Source organism: Nomascus leucogenys, chromosome 21, assembly GCF_006542625.1.
Source record: "Nomascus leucogenys isolate Asia chromosome 21, Asia_NLE_v1, whole genome shotgun sequence".
Classification (NCBI taxonomy): domain Eukaryota; kingdom Metazoa; phylum Chordata; class Mammalia; order Primates; family Hylobatidae; genus Nomascus; species Nomascus leucogenys.
This window is the reverse complement of record NC_044401.1, coordinates 9,771,611-9,789,545: the sequence shown is the minus strand read 5'-3', so window position 1 is coordinate 9,789,545 and position 17,935 is coordinate 9,771,611. Positions and strand designations below refer to the sequence as shown.

Here is a 17,935-nt window from a genome sequence, read left to right as displayed (position 1 = left end):
TGCACTTTAAGTCCTTAAATTTCTCAGAAAAAAAAATAGTCACAATTGTTTAAACTTCTATTTAATAAAAATTCAGGTGGATAGTGAGGACAAAGTAGGGCAGAAAGCTGTGTGAGCCCTGGTGTAAGAAGGAGGCTTTTGCTCAGCTGACGTTTAATTTGTTCTAATCCATTTTCTTTACCCACTTTCCCGCTGTTTTTATTTCAAAGTGACAGGAGGAGATATGCCCTCCTGTACTCCTGCAGAACCCTGGCTATGTCTTTGGTAGTAATGAGGAAGGGCAGGAGAAAAAAGAAAATTGAACAGGGACCTCTGACTTAACTTCTTCTGGGTGGTAGTTATCAGCCTCTACTCACTAGGATCTGGACTCAATTTCTCACTCTTTCTCTTGCGAGCTATGACCTTGGGCAAATTACTTCATGTCTTTGCAGTCAGTTTCCCCATCTATATGAAGTGAATAATAATAGTATCTTCACATTGTTGCTGCTTTTAAAAATTAAATAACATATGAAAAAATCTAAGTACAGTGTGTGACATATATTAAGTGTTCAATAAACGTTATTGTTCTTGTTTTTGTTATTATTATTATCTGTGTTAATCAACTGTCTTGTGGCCTTATGACTTTAGCCAAGCTTTTAAAAACCCTAAGTAAAAAATATTCTCATTAATTCTCTAACATTTTCTATTATATGGGGCAAAAGAAAATTATACTCATTCTAGTTTCTTCTTGCACCAATAACATTAAATAACTTACAATCTCTGGTCTCACTGAAGTATCAGTCATTTAATTTGATAGTTGCATACAAATCATAGCTTAGATTCTTTGAGATGTTTTGCATGACTATATATATATTCCAAGTATTTGTGTCTTTCGCCAGTTTCATATATTAGTCTCTTAGATAACTGCTTGTATTAGTCTGTTTTCATGCTGCCAATAAAGACATACCCAAGACTGGGTAACTTATACAGGGAAAAGAGTTTAATTGGACTTACAGTTGCACGTAGCTGGGGAAGCCTCGCAATCATGGTAGAAGGCAAGAAGGAGCACATCATGTCTTACATGGATGGCAGCGGGCAAAAAGACAATGTGCAGGAAAACTCCCCCTTATAATAACCATCAGATCTCATGAGACTTACTCACTATCAGAGAACAGCACAGGAAAGTCCCCATGCTTCAATTACCTCCCACCAGGTCCCTCTCACAACACGTGGGAATTCGAGATTAGATTTGGGTGGTGACACAGCCAAACCATATCATTCCACCGCTGACCTCTCCCAAATCTCATGTCCTCACATTTCAAAACCAATAATTCCTTTCCAACAGTCCCCCAAAGTCTTAACTCACTTCAGCATTAACTCAAAAGTCCAGAGTCCAAAGTCTCATCCAAGACAAGGCAAGTCCCTTCTGCCTATGAACCTGTAAAATTAAAAGCATGTTAGTTACCTCCTAGATACAATGGGATACAGTATGGGATAAATACAGCCATTCCAAATGGAGGACATTGGCCAAAACAAGTCTGAAATCCAGCAGGGCAGTCAAATCTTAAGGCTCCAAAATGATCTCCTTTGACTCCAAGACTCATATCCAGGTCATGCAGATGCAAGAGGTGGGTTCCCACAGTCTTAGGCAGCTCCACCCCTGTGGCTTTGCAGGGTATAGCTCCCCTCCTGGCTGTTTTCACAGGCTGGCATTGAATGTCTGCAGCTTTTCCAGGCACATGGTGCAAGCTATTGGTGGATCTACCATTCTGTGGTCTGAAGGATGGCGGTCCTCTTCTCACATCTCTACTAGGTGGTGTCCCATTAGGGACACAAGCTCTGCCACTGTGGCTTTGCAGGATACAGCCTCCCTTCTGGCTGCTTTCATGGGCTGATGATGAGTTTCTGCAGCTTTTCCAGGCACACAGTGCAAGCTGTCATTGGATCTACCATTCTGGGATCTGAAGAATGGTGGCCCTCTTCTCACAGCTCCACTAGGCAGTAGCATAGTGGGGACTACATGTGGGGGCTCCAACCCCACATCTTCCTTTTGCACTGCCCTAGCTGGGGTTCTCCATGAGGGTCCTGCCCCTGCAGCAAACTTTTGCCTGGGCATCCAGGCATTTCCATACATCTTCTGAAATCTAGGCAGAGGTTCCCAAAACTCAATTCTTGACTTCTGTGCACCTACAGGCTGAACAATACCTGGAAGCTTCCAAGGCTTGGGACTTCCACCCTCTGAAGCAACAGCCCAAGCTGTACCCTTGGCCCCTTTCAGTTATGGCTGGAGTGGCTAGGACACAGGGCACCAAGTCCTAAGACTGCGCACAGCATGGGGACCTGGGGCATCACCCACAAAACCATTTTTTCCTCCTAAACCTCTGGGCCTCTGAGGGAGGGGCTGTTGCAAAAGTCTCCGACATGCCCTGGAAACATTTTCCCCATTGTCTTGATGATTAACACTCAGCTCCTTGTTACTTATGCAAATTTCTGCAGCCAGCTTATTTTTCTCTCCAGAAAATGGGATTTTCTTTTCTATCGCATTGTCAGGCTGCCAATTTTCCAAACTTTTATTCTCTGTTTATCTTTTGAAGCTGAATGCCTTTAACAGCACCCAAGTTACCTCTTGCATGCTTTGCTGCTTAGAAATTTTTTCTGCCAGATATCCTAAATTATCTATCTTAAGTTCAAAGTTCCACAGATCTCTAGGGTAGGGGCAAAATGCCACCAGTCTCTTTACTAAAACATAGCAAGAGTCATCTTTGCTCCAGTTCCCAACAAGTTCCTCATCTCCATCTGAGACAAACTCAGCCTGGACATTATTGTTCATATTACTATCAGCATTTTTGTTAAAGCCATTCAAAAAGTCTCTAGGAAGTTCCAAACTTTCCCATAATTTCCTGTCTTCTTCTGAACCCACCAAACTGTTCCAACCTCTGCCTGTTACCCAGTTCCAAAGTTGCATCCACATTTTTGGGTATTTTTTCAGCAGTGCCCCACTATCCTGATGCCAATTTACTGTATTAGTCCATTTTCACACTGCTGATAAAGACATACCCAAGACTGGGTAATTTATACAGGAAAAAGCGTTTAGCTGGACTTATAGTTCCATGTGGCTGGGGAAGCCTCACAATCATGGCCAAAGGCAAGGTGGAGCACATCACATCTCACATGGGTGGCAGCAGTCAAAAAGAGAATGTGCAGGAAAACTCCCCCTCATAATAACCATCAGATCTCATGAGACTTACTCACTGTCATGAAAACAGCATGGGAAAGACCTGCCCCCATGATTCAGTTACCTCTCACTGGGAGTTCAAGATGAGATTTGGGTGAGGACACAGCCAAACCATATCACTGCTATTATAATCCTGATTATACAGCAGAAGATTTAATCATTTTTGTTGTGTCATAACTTAATTTCTAAGTTTATTAGTGAACTTCATTTCAATAGTTTACATTTCAAAAATAAACTAATCATACAGCTTTTGGTAGATGTTTTTGTTTCTTTTTTTTTTTTTTTGAGAAGAGTCTCGTTCTGTCACCCAGGCTGGAGTCCAGTGGCACGATCTCGGCTCACTGCAAGCTCTGCCCTGCCTCCTGGGTTCACGCCATTCTCCTGCCTCAGCCTCCCGAGAAGCTGGGATTACAGGCGCCCACCACCACGCCTGGCTAATTTTTTGTATTTTTAGTAGAGATGGGGTTTCACCATGTTAGCCAGTGTGGTCTCGATGTCCTGACCTCGTGATCCACCCGCCTTGGCCTCCCAGCCTACTGGGATTACAGGCATGAGCCACCATGCCCGGCCTGTTTTTGTTTCTTATAAGGATCTCTAATAGATTCTTGGTGCCAGTGTTTACAGGTAATATGGGCTCAATCCAGACATAGGACCGTAAATAGGATCCAAGAATCCCAGTTAAAAACAAAAAAAAAGAACTTTGCCTAATGTGCCATAAAATTTCCTCTTCTCTACCCTTGTTTCAGTGCTAAGAAAACCAGAGAATTTTCCTTCCTAGAGAATTAGTGAGTAATCTTTCTCTGATCACACATAACCAGCTACAGGACATGGCTTGTCTATGGATCTTTTCAGATCTTGCCAAACATTAGTAACTCCTCACTCTAATATTCTTACAATCCCTGCTGTATTTTTAATAATTTATTAACTCTTCAAAGTCCTTTCACATACTTTTATCTTGTGCTGTTCCCAGTGAGCCTCTGAAATAGATAGGGCATCTGTCATTTTACAGATGAGAAATTGGGGCCTGGAAAGTCTTAACAACTGGCTGAGTCACTAATAAGGGGCAGAGCTGGGATGCATATTTAGTGTGTCTGTATCCAGGCAGAATAATGTTATTATGATGGAAGGATATCATGCTTCAGGGTCAGATAGCACAAGTGTCAAATCCTAATTCAACTACTTAGCTGGTTGCATACCCTCATCAATTAGTTAACCTCCACGAGCCTCAGCTAACTCATATCTAAAACTGGGATAATAACAAATACTTCAGAGGGTTCTTAGGAAGATTAAATTTATGCTCTAATGGAGGTCATGGCACATAGTAGACATTTCAGGAATATTTCTTCCCTACCCACTATTTATCATTTACCCACTCTCTTACATTCATAAATCAGCTATGTGACTGATTCTAGCAGATACTGTGGAATAATTTTTTTTAACCCAGAATATAGACTGTGGGATCTGATAGAACTGGGTTTGAATTCTCTTCCAGCACTTATTAACTCTGGCCCCTAAGAGCTCAGTTCCTTAACTTCCTCAACAGTAAATGAGGGCAATGGCTCCAACCTCACAAGGGTGATGTTAAGGATCAAGTAAGAAAATGTATGCAAAATACCTACCATCCAGCAACCACAAGTTTTTGGTCTTGGCAGTTTCCTGCCCCTCCTTCATTCCTTAGAAATTCTTGAAGTCAACATGGGCGCACTGGCTCTGCTACCTGTTCACTACACTAGCAGCCCGCAGTGTGGAAATACTCTGGGGACTTGGTCAGTTGTGAGCTGTGTCTTCCTGTGTTATTAGTTAAACTTACAAAGTTTATGGCTAATTTTAGTATTTCTGTAAAATACAAAAGACCCAAAAGCATGATGCCCCTCAGGCATGGACATGCTGTAGATGTCTAAGGAGAGTGTCACACCTGCGAATGTTGTATCTTGTGCATTCCCAAAGTCAAGATTTTGCCAGGGCTCCAACATGGCACACAGCTTCACTCCTGCACTACAATGAGAAAACAGTCTTTAACCTAAATTTCAGGGCCCCTCCATGTGGCAGGTTTTTGTATTAGAGCAAAAGATATCAAGCCAAAGAGCCCCTCAACTCACAGCTAATGATGTAGCATAAGAAGGCACAAGAGGGATGCATAAAAGCCCCAGCGTGTACTCAACAGTTCACGCTTTCCACAAGCCTCATACATCTCTCACTCTTATGCTTGTGCTTTATACTTTAGCCCCATCATCTCCATGGGTCTCGTTCGCATCACTCGCTACCTTTGTTATGTTTGAAGTAAATTAGGGAAAAAAATCTAAAGAAAATTATCTGTCATGAAACATAGGAAACAAAAGCAGTTTGGGGTTAAGATGCCTACAAAGGAAGAGAGGCTACAATATTAATAACCATGTAAAACAGATACCAGAGGCCAGGCGCAGTGGCTCACACCTGTAATCCCAACACTTTGAGAGGCTGAGGTGAGCGGATCATGAGGTCGAGAGATCCAGACCATCCTGGCCAACGTGGTGAAATCTTGTCTCTGCTAAAAATACAAAAATTGGCTGGGCGTGGTGGCATGCACCTGTAGTCCCAGCTACTCAGGAGGCTTAGGCAGAAGAATTGCTTGAACCCAGGAGGCAGAGGTTGTGGTGAGCCAAGATCGTGCCACTGCACTCCAGCCTGGCAAGACAGTGAGACTCTGTCTTAAAAAAAAAAAAAAAAAAAGAAGAAGAAGACACCAGAACCTAAATACCATACTGGTTGGCCAGCAGAGCTCCAGCATCTTTGTGCAGAATTTGATTATTTGTGTTTATTTGGTTTGGGTTTTGCAAAGCTTGAACCCTGTGGTTTCCTCAGGCTTCCTAAGCCCCACTCCAAAAATATGTGTTTTGGTTTTTGTTTTTTAAATAATTAGGTATTACAGCCTCCTTTTTTTTCCTAGCATCTTTTGCAACACAATAAGGTTCTAAGTCCAAATGTCCAGCCATCGTCACTTGCACTGGTGAGCACCGAGCTTGCACCACAGATAGAGAAGGTTCTAAAAGGGCATCATACCTCTGTGGGGAGACCACATGACAAATGAAATCTTTAATATCAGGCAGATCTCTAGATGAAAAAAGAACATGACGGGACTTCAGTGTGGCCTGGTTATTTCACAAGCCTGGTGCTCGGACTTTTGTTTGTTCTACAAACAGCTGTTAGGGAAGACAGGTCTGGAAGTGAGGGCTGTCTAGCAAGTCTAGGAAGAATATGAGTAAACTACATAGGTCAGGACCAAAGGAGGCAAGACACCATTGTTACAGAAGGACATCCTCTACTTCCAGAGACGTTGGTGCCCTCAAAGTACTTGGGCTAGCTCTGAGATAATGGGATGCTGTCTTTATCTATTCCTGTCTTCCCTAGCTCTTTCCCCACACCATCCTCATTCCCAACCCACGTTTTGTTTTGTTTTGTTTTTTAATGTGTGTGTTTGGTTGGGGGAGGGGGGTGTGGTTATAGAGGAATCTATCTTCCATAACAAATGTCAGCTCCAGTGCAGAGGCCAGAGTAGTTTCCAGTTTGATTTTATTCTATTTCTAAATTAATATTTTAGGCATACTCTCAGCAGCCCAGGAAATTATTCTCTCCCTATAGACTGTTAGGATCTCTTTTTTCAAAGCATTTCTGAACATTTAAAGATAAACAGTTTTAAAAAATCAGAGAACAGTGGTTTGGCATGCAGTTAGCATTTCAGAGGTACGAGTAAAATCTAAAGCCTACTGTTCAAATAAATAACTGGTCTGTGGGCACAAAACAAAACCAAGTTAACTCATTAAAACTGACTTCAGGATCTAAGAAAATGTACTCTGTCCTTCCCTCATTCAGACAGCCATGTTCTTTTCCATTTTCATGATAAATTTTCCCTAGAGAACTGTCTCTCTTCCCCATCTTTGCATTTCTTCTCTATCTCATTTCTTTCTAACTTTCCTTCCTCTGTTCTTTATTTATCCTTACTTCCTTTATATCTCTGTCTTCTTTTGCATTCTGAATTTCTTTCAGCTCTTCCTCACTGACTCCTTTTCCTTTGACAAACCTTAATATAAAATTATATTGTAAGCATTTTTGAATAAGTTTTATATAATCTATACTGAATGTTTAAACTAAGTGAGTTGAGAGGTTTTTCATTTCTCTGTGCTAATTACACATTAATTAGTTTAAGCATTAGCTTGTTAAAAAGATGCACAGGACTCAGATTATACTGATGAAACAACTTTAATATAAGCAAGAAAATACATCGCAGCAATAACAGGAGAAAGATATGAATTGGAAGGGCCCAAAGATCTGAGGCTCACAATTCTTTGTCCTTCCACTTGCTAGGTCACACAGAACAAGCTTTTATTCATACTGGTGTTCTGGAAGCTCCACCAGTACATGTGCTAAGACCTCAGTCCTAGGAAGATTAAGCTCTGCTTCCGGCAGGGTGTCTGCAAGCGAGCTGGTCACATAGGCACATTCCAGCTACCTAGCCAGCCTCAGACCTCAAAATCGTCAGCTCCACCAAAACCGAGTGCTAGGCAAAAATCTGATTATTTTGTTAAACAATGCTGACTGGCTGGTACATTCTGCTCCGAAACAACTCACAGAGTTTTACTTTGGTAAAAGCATTTATCTTTAATAGGTACATTTTAGAGTTTCGGCCAAGGGTTAGCAGAGCTCTAGGAACCTTGTAGATAAGCATTTGGGCAATTCAGACTTGCTCAGATTAACTCATACTGTGCACCATTTCACATAAAAGCAAAATGTCACTAAACTACTTTGCTTTACATTTGAGTTGAAACCAAAATGGCTCTTTTTTTACAAGTCTAGAGCCAATGTTTTCAGAATAGATTCTCCAAGCCCAATTTAAACAAAATGGAAGGGATGTACTGCTGCAGGCAGCTCCTGCTGGCATGCCTCCTTCTCAGCCCTCACCTTCCACTTCATCTCCAGGATGGCCCTTTCCACCTCCTCCAGGGCTCGCTCCCTTTTTTCCACAGCCCTCTCCCGCCATTCCACTGCCCTTTCCCTCCTAAGCACCTCCTTTTCCCTTTGGCTGGCCCACAAAGCCATGGTGCCCACCTGCTCCAGGAGCCTACCCCAGTCACCCTCAATGCCCATGGGGAGCTGGGGCGCGTGGGGCCTTGGATCCTGGCGCTGCCCAGCCTGACCATGGCCACTCTTCTCCAGCTCCTCTCTGTGCATGCTTTTCAGATGCTTCCACAGTGCAGTGGTGCCCACGTTGACCCCAGGGCCACGGCTCACCTGCTTGCCACACAGGCGGCAGGTAGCATACTGGTTGGGATGGTGCCCAGCACGAGCAGGGGCTAGGTGGAAATACTCCCATGCCTCAGAGAACCGGGTGCCCTTGTTGTGGGGCATTGGAGTGGGCATAGCACTCACAAAAGGGCCAACCAGTTCTCCTGTCTCACTAATCTCTTCCTCTTCCTTCATCTCTAAGTCCCCTTTTGCCTTCATCATGGTTTCCTCTTCTTCCTCCTCTTCCCGCCTCATCATGTCACCTCTTCTACAGCGTTCTTTATGATGTGCCTAGATGTGAGCCAAAAGCTTATTTGAACCACAAGATTAAATATATATTTGGGAAGGGCCTGTGGTAACTCCTGGGGATTCACAATAATGGCCAAAGTCTGGCCACACCTGGGTGGTGTGAGGTTTCTTCCTTTCTGCTTCACTGGAGAGTCAGGGGTGAGTCAGATACAAGCAAAACAGCCCAAGAGTGCATTCCTTGCATGCCCCAGATACTTACTTATCCTCCCTTGACTAGGCCAGAAAGACAAAACATATCAGTTCCTGTAGCAAAGTTGTTCTCTGGTCCAAAATTACAAAGCTCTTTGGTGAAATCAGTGTTCTCTGCATCAACCACCACGACAGGTATTTTTGAATATTGAAAATTTTAGGTTTTCTTCTTTCTCCTCCTGGCTGTTTCCACTGTTTCTGTGCTTCTTATTTCCTACAAATGCACTTTGGAGGCAGGAGAAACAGCCTCAGGGTTCAGACTTTTCAGGACCAACAGAGCTAGGGCCTCACTGGGTCTTGCTCAAAGTAGGTAAAAGCAAACACAGGCAGATACTGGTGCAGGAGACAATCTTGCTTCCTAAGAACTGTTGCAAAAAGCAATCCAGAGTGGACAAAGCCTATGAGGATCTGGATAATAAAGTTCCCAATGTAAGGTCAGTTTGTCCTTAGAGGCGTCTCTTGGAGGCCAGGAGTCTAAGAAATCCAAATAGCAAGCTCAGCTGTTTCAGCAAGAGGAGCTGGGATGCACCGAGGAGAAGGTGGAGCACATCTTCACAAACATGATGTTGCCTGGCTGTCCTTAGCAAGCAGCTCACCATACTCCACCTTCTCCACCAAGATCACCTGCAAAGCCAACAGCCAATAAGACCTTCCTGAGGCATCTTACTCCAGAGGTTTTACTCTTTACCTCATTTTAAAGATAAATAAGTAAATGGAAAATCATATTACATTTAAAAACAGCCCGACTTCTCTCTCCTTTCTTGGGTCATTTCTTAAATTAATGAGAGCATTATTTAATCAAGCTTTGCAACCCTGAACAGTTAGGAAATTCCCCCAGCCACAAGTGGGTACTTACAAGCAGGCAAGTCTCTGGACTTCTCTCTGGTCTTTCCTGCGCAGAGTGAAAGCACTCCTGCACACCTTGGATGGCTATTAACTGACTCCTATCCCCAGAAGGAGGGCACCTCCAGTTCTGGTTTCCTCCCACTTCTAGGGAAGCATTGTTTCCAGGTAGGTGTGTCTGTGCCTGTCGGGTTTTTCTGCAACACTTAGACACAGATGCAAACCTTTTCTCCACCCCCTCCACCACCAAGAAAAGGATGTTCCTGGCATATGACATGCAGCAAAACAGTAAGTCAAGCACCTACAAGTCTTAGTTCTCTTTTTTGATGACTAGATTACCTAGCCTCTCAAGTAAAGCAAGCGATTTGAAGGGGGAAGAGTGGGAAAGGCTGAAATATTAAATGTATACACACATATATATTATATACATACATACATTATATATAATATGCATAATATTTATATATGTGTGTATACATATTTAGATTGAGAAGGAAAACCTACCAAGAGGAGATAGGAAGACTCTAAAGAAGGTGTCAACAGAAGAAAAAAAAACTTTGTGTTATAAAAGAAAAGATAGAAATGGCATTTCAGGCCAGGCGCCATGGATCATGCCTGTAGTCCCAGCACTTTGGGAGGCCAAGGCAGGTGATCACTTGAGGTCAGGAGTTCGTGGCCAGCTTGGCCAACATTGTGAAACCCTGTCTCTACTAAAAATGCAAAAATTAACCAGGTGCAGTGGTGCACGCCTGTAATCCCAGCTACTCGGGAGGCTGAAGCAAGAGAATCGCTTGAACCCGGGAGGTGGAGGTTGCAGTAAGCCGAGATCATGCCACTGCACTCCAGCCTGGGCGACAGAGGGAGACTCTGTCTCCAAAAATAAATAAATAAAAATAAAAAAAGAGAAAAGAAAAAGAAATGGCATAGCAGAAAATATGTAGAAGTTGACAGTTAAATTAAAATAGAAAAAAAAAGATGGGGGAAAAAGATTCACAATAAGAATGAGACTGGGAGGAGTTTTAGAACATGAACCACATTTCTAAACCAAATCTTGGAACACAAAGTCTAGACAGAGTATAGAATATTTGAAATTTGAATCATTTCAGAAAATCTGCACTTAGAGGATTCATAAAAGTCAAATCTTTTAAAAATTTTTAGAAATTAACAAAAGAGTTCTTCAGTGAGCCAGTTGCCTTCGTAAAATAATAACACCCCCACTTACTCCTGATATTACCATATCATCATCTTTGGTGGGTTAACTAAAGATAAAGGAAATGAATCATAAGAATGGTTAATGTCACTGGATTAATGCAATCCTTTGTATTTTTTTCTTTTTTTAAAAAAAACATTTTACCTCCTATACCTTTTTATCTATTCCTGGACCAACTGGAGATAAAAATCAATCTTTGGCATCTATTGAATTAAACTGAACACTCTCCTTTACTTAATAAGAATGTATTTTAGAGGATCTGGTTTTGCTTTTAATTTTTTAGTGGAGAGAATAGCATCCCTGGCCTATATATGTATCCCCATTATCTGGAAAGGCAAGTGTTGAACGGATGGGAATACTGGGAGCTAAGGTGTTTGCCACCCAGCATCTTGGATATGCTAGACAACCCCCTCTGAAGTTCTCTTGTTTCATTGGGATTTCTGTAGCAATGTACTGAGAAATGATAAACTTCTGTAGGATTTCACCAGGAAAATGTTATTTAGCATTCTTGAATTTGGTTTCTCAGCTCTATAGGCCCAGACTTCTTGGTAGTAACTAGTCTGAGGATTGGCACACAAATCATCACATACATTTAATTGTTCTTTACATGTTCACTAGTATATTCATTAATTGTGGAAAATATCTGAAAACTAAGAACTAGGGCTGGCCATATGTAAAATATATACATCTCTTGATGAGAAAACAAGTAATTATAAATGGAATTATGATTTTGAAGAGTCTCAGATAAAACAATGGGAATCCAATAATTCTCACTGGATATTTTCACCAGACTGTTAAAGAAAGTATCATCCCCCAAAGAACAAACACAGCATTGAAAATAAAACATAACTAGCCCTGCGTCTAAGTTCTCTGCTTTCATAATATAGTTACTTCTTTCATTTTTTAATTTCAATACAATTTTTATTTAAAAATATGTTGGACTGAGATTAAGGAGACATCGTTTCTAATTGTGCCATTAACTATTTTCCACTTCCTTGAACCACTGGGTGCCTTGATTTTTCCATTGGTCAAATGGCAAAAACAAGGCATGCCCTACCTATCCTTAAGATTAAGCCAATAAATTGTTTTTAAAAATTAGGAAAATGCTTCACAAGTAAAAAGCAGGATATTTATATAAATCGGTTTCTGTGGTTGTTACAAATAGTGTTGTACAGTATTTGGGGCACAGAAACAGCATGTAGATCCCCCTGAGCTTTTAATCTAACAGACTATTCTTCTCTGGCCTCTGTTTGCTATAGCTTCTTCCTTCTATTCTTTGGTTTCCATTTACACAGAGTTAAGGTTTCTCTTTTACAGAACCCAGAATCCAGACTTGGAACATTAGTATAGTCCTAGATCCTTAAGTTAACCTAGAAGTATAGCCAGAAGTTTATAACATCTCTATAGGAGATAGCCCATTTATAGTGCATGTTCTAACACAACCTATATTAAAAGTAGACACTGCCTTCTATTTATTCAGTTAAAAATGGAGAAACTCTTTTTTGCCAACTTATGTTATATGAATGTTAGTAAGTTGTAAGGAGTACCAGTTTCTTAGGAATTTGCAAATAATCCTTTTTCTGTCTTTACCCCAGAGAAAATTTACCTGCTTACTAAAGAATGTATTTCCCAAAGCAAATATCACATGGTTTATAGATGGAAGTTTTCTTCATGATGAAAAAGAAGGTAAGGAAATTAATCAATGGAAATAAGTTCGGTACAAAAAGAAAGAAAACAAAGAACATTAGAAATTGTCATTGCCCAAGTTGATCTTGGCATTTAAGAATGATTCTCATTCCAAAAAAAACATCATTCTGCCTACCAAATGTCATTTTCTGATGCTTCATCTGGCTCTTCCAAGGGGATGGAGTGTAACATTTTCCAGAATAAAAGAAATACAATTGATTTAGACAAACAACATCCAAACATTTTATTCAACTATCAGTAAAAGGAATATCTTAGATGAGGACAAAAAGTTTAAGTCTACGTATATTTATTAAAACGTTTTCTGCCTTTATAACATAGCTACCTGTTTTTCCGTGTCTTTCTTATTTCAATACAATATGTTCAATTAACATAGCACCACTGCTTTAAATCAGCCAATAAATAATTTCTACCTTTTTATGTGAGAATCTGAGGCAGGTGTTGGTGGAGCACTAGAGAAAGCCTATGTAAAAGAGTTGGCTCCTTGACAAGGCACATGTTCCCCAGGAGGATTAAAAGTTCCTGGAGGAGGAACACACATCAAGACAAGCTAAGGTGACAATTCACAAAGCCATGTTTTTATAGACAGTAACCATGACAGCCTCTACCAGAATAATCTCAACTGTCCCTGCCTGAACAACAGCTATTCTCCTTTCTCCTGAGTAATTTTTCCTCAAAGTTCAATCTGTCTTCAGTAATAACTGAGTCACACAACTCTTTCTGAATTATTTTTATTTTATTTTATTTTATTTTATTTTATTTTATTTTATTTTATTTTATTTTCAGACGCAGTCTGGCTCTGTTGCCCAGGCTGGAGTACAGTGGCGCGATCTCGGCTCACTGCAAGCTCCGCCCCCTGGATTCACGTCATTCTCCTGCCTCAGCCTCTCCGAGTAGCTGGGACTACAGGCGCCCGCCACTACGCCCGGCTAATTTTTTGTGTCTTTAGATGAGACGGGGTTTTACCTTGTTAGCCAGGATGGTCTCGATCTCCTGACCTCGCGATCCGCCCGCCTCAGCCTCCCAAAATGCTGGGATTACAGGCTTGAGCCACCGCGCCCAGCCCTTTCTGAATTATTTTTAAATGATAAAATTGAAAGCTTATGTTAATGAGTCTATTGATCACTTGATGCATTTTGAGATTATTATTGGTTTTATTAGTTTATTTTAAAAAAACAGTTCACCCACAACAATGACAGAATGCAATTCTAAAAATACAGGTTAAAAGTTATTATAGGCCAGGCACGGTGGCACACACTTGTAATCTCAACACTTTGGGAGGCCAAAGCGGGTGGATCACCTGAGGTTAGGAGTTCAAGACCAGCCTAACTAACATGGTAAAACCCCATCTCTATTAAAAAATACAAAAAAATAGCTGGGTGTGATGGTGGGCATGTGTAATACCAGCTACTTGGGAGGCTGAGGCAGGAGAATCGCTTGAACCCGGGAAGCAAAGGTTGCAGTGAACCAAGATTGCGCCATTGTACTCCAGCCTGGACAACAAGAGTGAAACCCCGTCTCAAAAAAAAAAAAAAAGTTACTATAAATATATTCTCCTGTTAAATAAGCCCTGCATAGGCAAAGCACCCAGATTTCACCAAACTAGAGGCTAGATTTTGTGGTCAGAATTGCACTGGCACACAACTGCATTTAGCTATTACATTGGTAAGTAATTACATCAGATTTGGTGTTAAGAATCTGTAATGTGAAAAAGCTGTAAGAATCCAGAAAATTCTGACATATAGTGATAGTTAGTTTTACATTAATTTTCTGCTGCCAAGTATGCTATTTGGAGGTTGTACTAATGTAACAGTTTAAAACAGAGTTTGATTTCTAAAGAAGACTCCCAGGACCCAAAATGCAATGCTTACAAATCTACAGCTTATTTGAAGAAGAGGAGACAACATAGCAAAAAGATTCAATATGCAGCATATCTTATCCTACACTTATAGTCAGGAGTCCAGAGAAGTCAGATATGAGCTCCTTCATCCTCCTTCTCTAAGGGCCACAGCCAGACACACTTTCTCTCTCAGATCATAGATTACTGATACATACACAGAAGAGCTCAGAAGTGGGTAGTCCAAAACGGAGTCCCAACTGAGATTGCTTTATATTTTACTGGTCACTTAGGTATATTCTTGCAACATAACCAGACTCCACAGCAGAGCTCTTCCAAGGTCCGACCTAGACTAGGTATAAATTATCAGTCTCACAGTTGTCAACACACAATGCTGATGAGCTGGGATAATCTGCCCCAAAACATTTTGGACACATAGTCACAAACAAAGCAACACTATTAGTCAACATATTTTATACCCTGACCATGCATCAATGACATGCAGGAGCTTGAGCAAACAGCTCAAGTTAATTCCAGATCTGCTGAAATTGACTCTCACTGCAGAGAAGCTGCCATTTGACCACTTTACACTCTACATTACCATAAATTGATCATGCTGTGCCTTGGCATTATTGTATGGCTCATACATAAAATGTTACTGTTGAACCATGTTCTTATCTGTCTGGCAGGAATATATATTACTAATGAAGAGAGAGAAGGCAAAGATGGATTTTTGGAACTGAAGTCTGTTTTAACAAGGGTACATAGTAATAAACCAGCCCAGTCAGACAACTTGACCATTTGGTGTATGGCTCTATCTCCAGTCCCAGGAAATAAAGTGTGGAACAGCTCATCAGAAAAGATCACTTTTCTCTTAGGTGAGTTGTCTATTTAATAAGATCAACAAGAGTTTGCCAAGACTGCCATAAATTCAGAACATCTTTAATGGGAACATTATCACTTCCATAAAGTTTTAATCTCAGAAAACTTTCTATGTAACTCAAAACTATTTCAAGTTATCAAACATTTTTGACAAGTAGGACTCCAGTGAAAAGAATTCTTCAACTAAAAAGAAAATAGTTGATTCATGTTTTCACAAAGAATTTCTGCTGCATACAGCAAATTTTTTGTTCAAATTTAATTCATCATAACTCTTAATTAGCTAGCATTTTTGTTAATCCATCACGTAATGAAGATTAATACTAATACTGATGATCAAGAAAGATTTAAAAGACCCTAAAATACCTTCTGCATCATTAGAAATATTCCATTATGTACAACATATATACTTTTAATATTTAGGAATGGATAAGATGTGTACAATAAAAATACCATAAAAATAGGGATAGTATCTTAATAATTGTGGTATCCCTAGGTTCAAGCACTGTATTTAGCTAATAGAAGACTTTTATGATTGAAAATTGATATATAGTATTACTCTAGTTATTATATCATTTGACTAACCAGAGTATTTACTACCCTGAACCAGACGAAATAATGGAGATTTTACTACATAAAAGATGAACTAATACCTCAATAAATACAGTGACAACAGATATGCCTGAAGAAAAGTAGAAGTAATGGCAACTGTCAGATATTCATATTTAAAAGTAATCTTATAAAACATAAATAGATTTGCAAATCATTATTATAACTCCATAGGAGCATTGACCTCTTAAACCACATCCTATTTTCAGAGATATCATAATCTATAACATACTCATAAAAACACACAATAATTTAAGAAGGAAACAGTTTTTCTTTGTTCCAAGGGCACAATCCGCATCTTGGGTTCTGTCCAGCTCCTTCACAAGTGCAGTGGTTGGTTATGAAGAAGAGTGTATGCCCAGCACAAATCTATCCCCACTACTCAGAAGCAGGTGTGATTCTGATGCCGGGACATTGGCATCGCTCCCGTAGCCCTGCCTGTGTGTCTGTGTATATGTATATGTATGAACACATCATCCTGTGTACTTTGAGTTAATCATTCAGAAATTGTGCTGTATTTACACTAAAATAGCCTTACTCAACTTCATCTAATTCCCTCAGGAATAAGTCAGCTCCTTCCTGGAAAGCTGGACATAATAGGGCTGCAGTCTTGGAACAATGTGGAGGTAGCTGATTCTCACGTAGATTTGTCAGTAGCTTTGGGAGAATCTAAGGATGTGAGCTAAAGGACCCCAAAAGCTCAAATTCCTAAAAAGAACCCTATTCCCATTATTGGCAGAACCATGTCTGTAAAACTAATATTTTCTGATGTTAAAACAGTGCTTGATTTCAGTATCAGAAAATAATGAATACCTTTTTAGGTAATAGGTAGAACACTGATTCTGATACTGAAAACATATCGTAATTCCAATTGTACAGGGCAGACCTTGATCTAGCATAATTTGGGGCTCTGAACAGGTGGTTAATTTTAAATTGCCAAATGAGTCTTTATCTTTTATGATCAAATATTAAAGACAATTAATCTTTAGGAGTTCAATTTCTCAAAATTATAGCTTACATTCTCATCCCATTCTGGCATATATCTATGTGACTGACTTAGAAGATGCAGTCAAGGCTCTATAAAGCAATGTTATCACTGTATTATGTCTCCCTATTGTTGCAAGCTCTTAAACACTTACTTCCACACATGCTGTCTGTCTGTGATGGTACTGCCGGATGCTTTATGAACTCCGGAGTAAACTTCTGATGTGTGGTGCAAGAGTCATTGCCTTACCAAGCTATTTATTGTTGACAAGATACTGAGATGAAGACACAGAAGAAAAATCTGCCATCCCTGAGTGCTAGATTAGAGAAATGCTAAGAATATTACACAGCAGGAAAGAGTTTTAGTGGGAGAAGGGGAGAAGTTTTGCTCTCTTTGATCCCTTTTGTTTCCAGAAAAGGGTATTAATGTTGGAGACTGTGAGGTAACAGCCCTTTGAGGTGATTCCTTCTCCACCTATGCCCTGTCTCCCAAGTGCTCAGTGATCCCTATTCTAGAAAACTCAGACAGGGCATGGGATTAGGGTTAGGGTGATCAGTGACTCTTCAGACAGCTATTTGTGCACTAGGACCTGCAGAATTCCCATGATCCACAGTAACTACCACTAAGAAAAAAAGCCTTTCAGAAATATCATGGACCAGGCACAGTGGCTCATGCCTGTAATCCCAGAACTTTGAGAGGCTGAAGCGGGAGGATTGCTTAAGTGCAGAAGTTCAAGATCAGCCTGGACAATATAGTGACACTTTGTCTTTACTAAAAAATTCAAAAAATCAGCCAGGCATGGTGGTGCACATCATTAGTCCCTGTTACTCGGGAGGCTGAGGTGGGAGGATTGCGTGAGCCCAGGAAGCTGAAGCTCCAGTGAGCCGTGATCATGCC

General features: G+C 40.5%; 2 protein-coding genes across 4 annotated transcripts in view; one reads left to right on the top strand and one right to left on the bottom strand.

Moving 5' to 3' along the window:
* CD96 (CD96 molecule) overlaps positions 1-17,935 on the top strand; it is a 114,958-nt gene that overhangs the window by 37,575 nt on the left and 59,448 nt on the right. For all 3 annotated transcript variants that reach the window (XR_004027566.1, XM_003261790.4, XM_003261791.4), the window contains 2 exons: positions 12,620-12,710; positions 15,255-15,443. Coding sequence is in view for 2 of the 3 variants with exons in the window: in XM_003261790.4 (XP_003261838.2) it covers positions 12,620-12,710; positions 15,255-15,443 (280 nt within the window). In the remaining variant the exon portion in view is untranslated. The remainder of the gene's footprint in view (positions 1-12,619; positions 12,711-15,254; positions 15,444-17,935) is intronic.
* ZBED2 (zinc finger BED-type containing 2) overlaps positions 7,432-17,935 on the bottom strand; it is a 78,769-nt gene continuing 68,265 nt past the window's right edge. Inside the window, exon 2 of the mRNA XM_030801823.1 lies at positions 7,432-9,595. Coding sequence (XP_030657683.1) covers positions 8,081-8,731 — 651 coding nt within the window. The 5' untranslated portion in view covers positions 8,732-9,595 and the 3' untranslated portion in view covers positions 7,432-8,080. The remainder of the gene's footprint in view (positions 9,596-17,935) is intronic.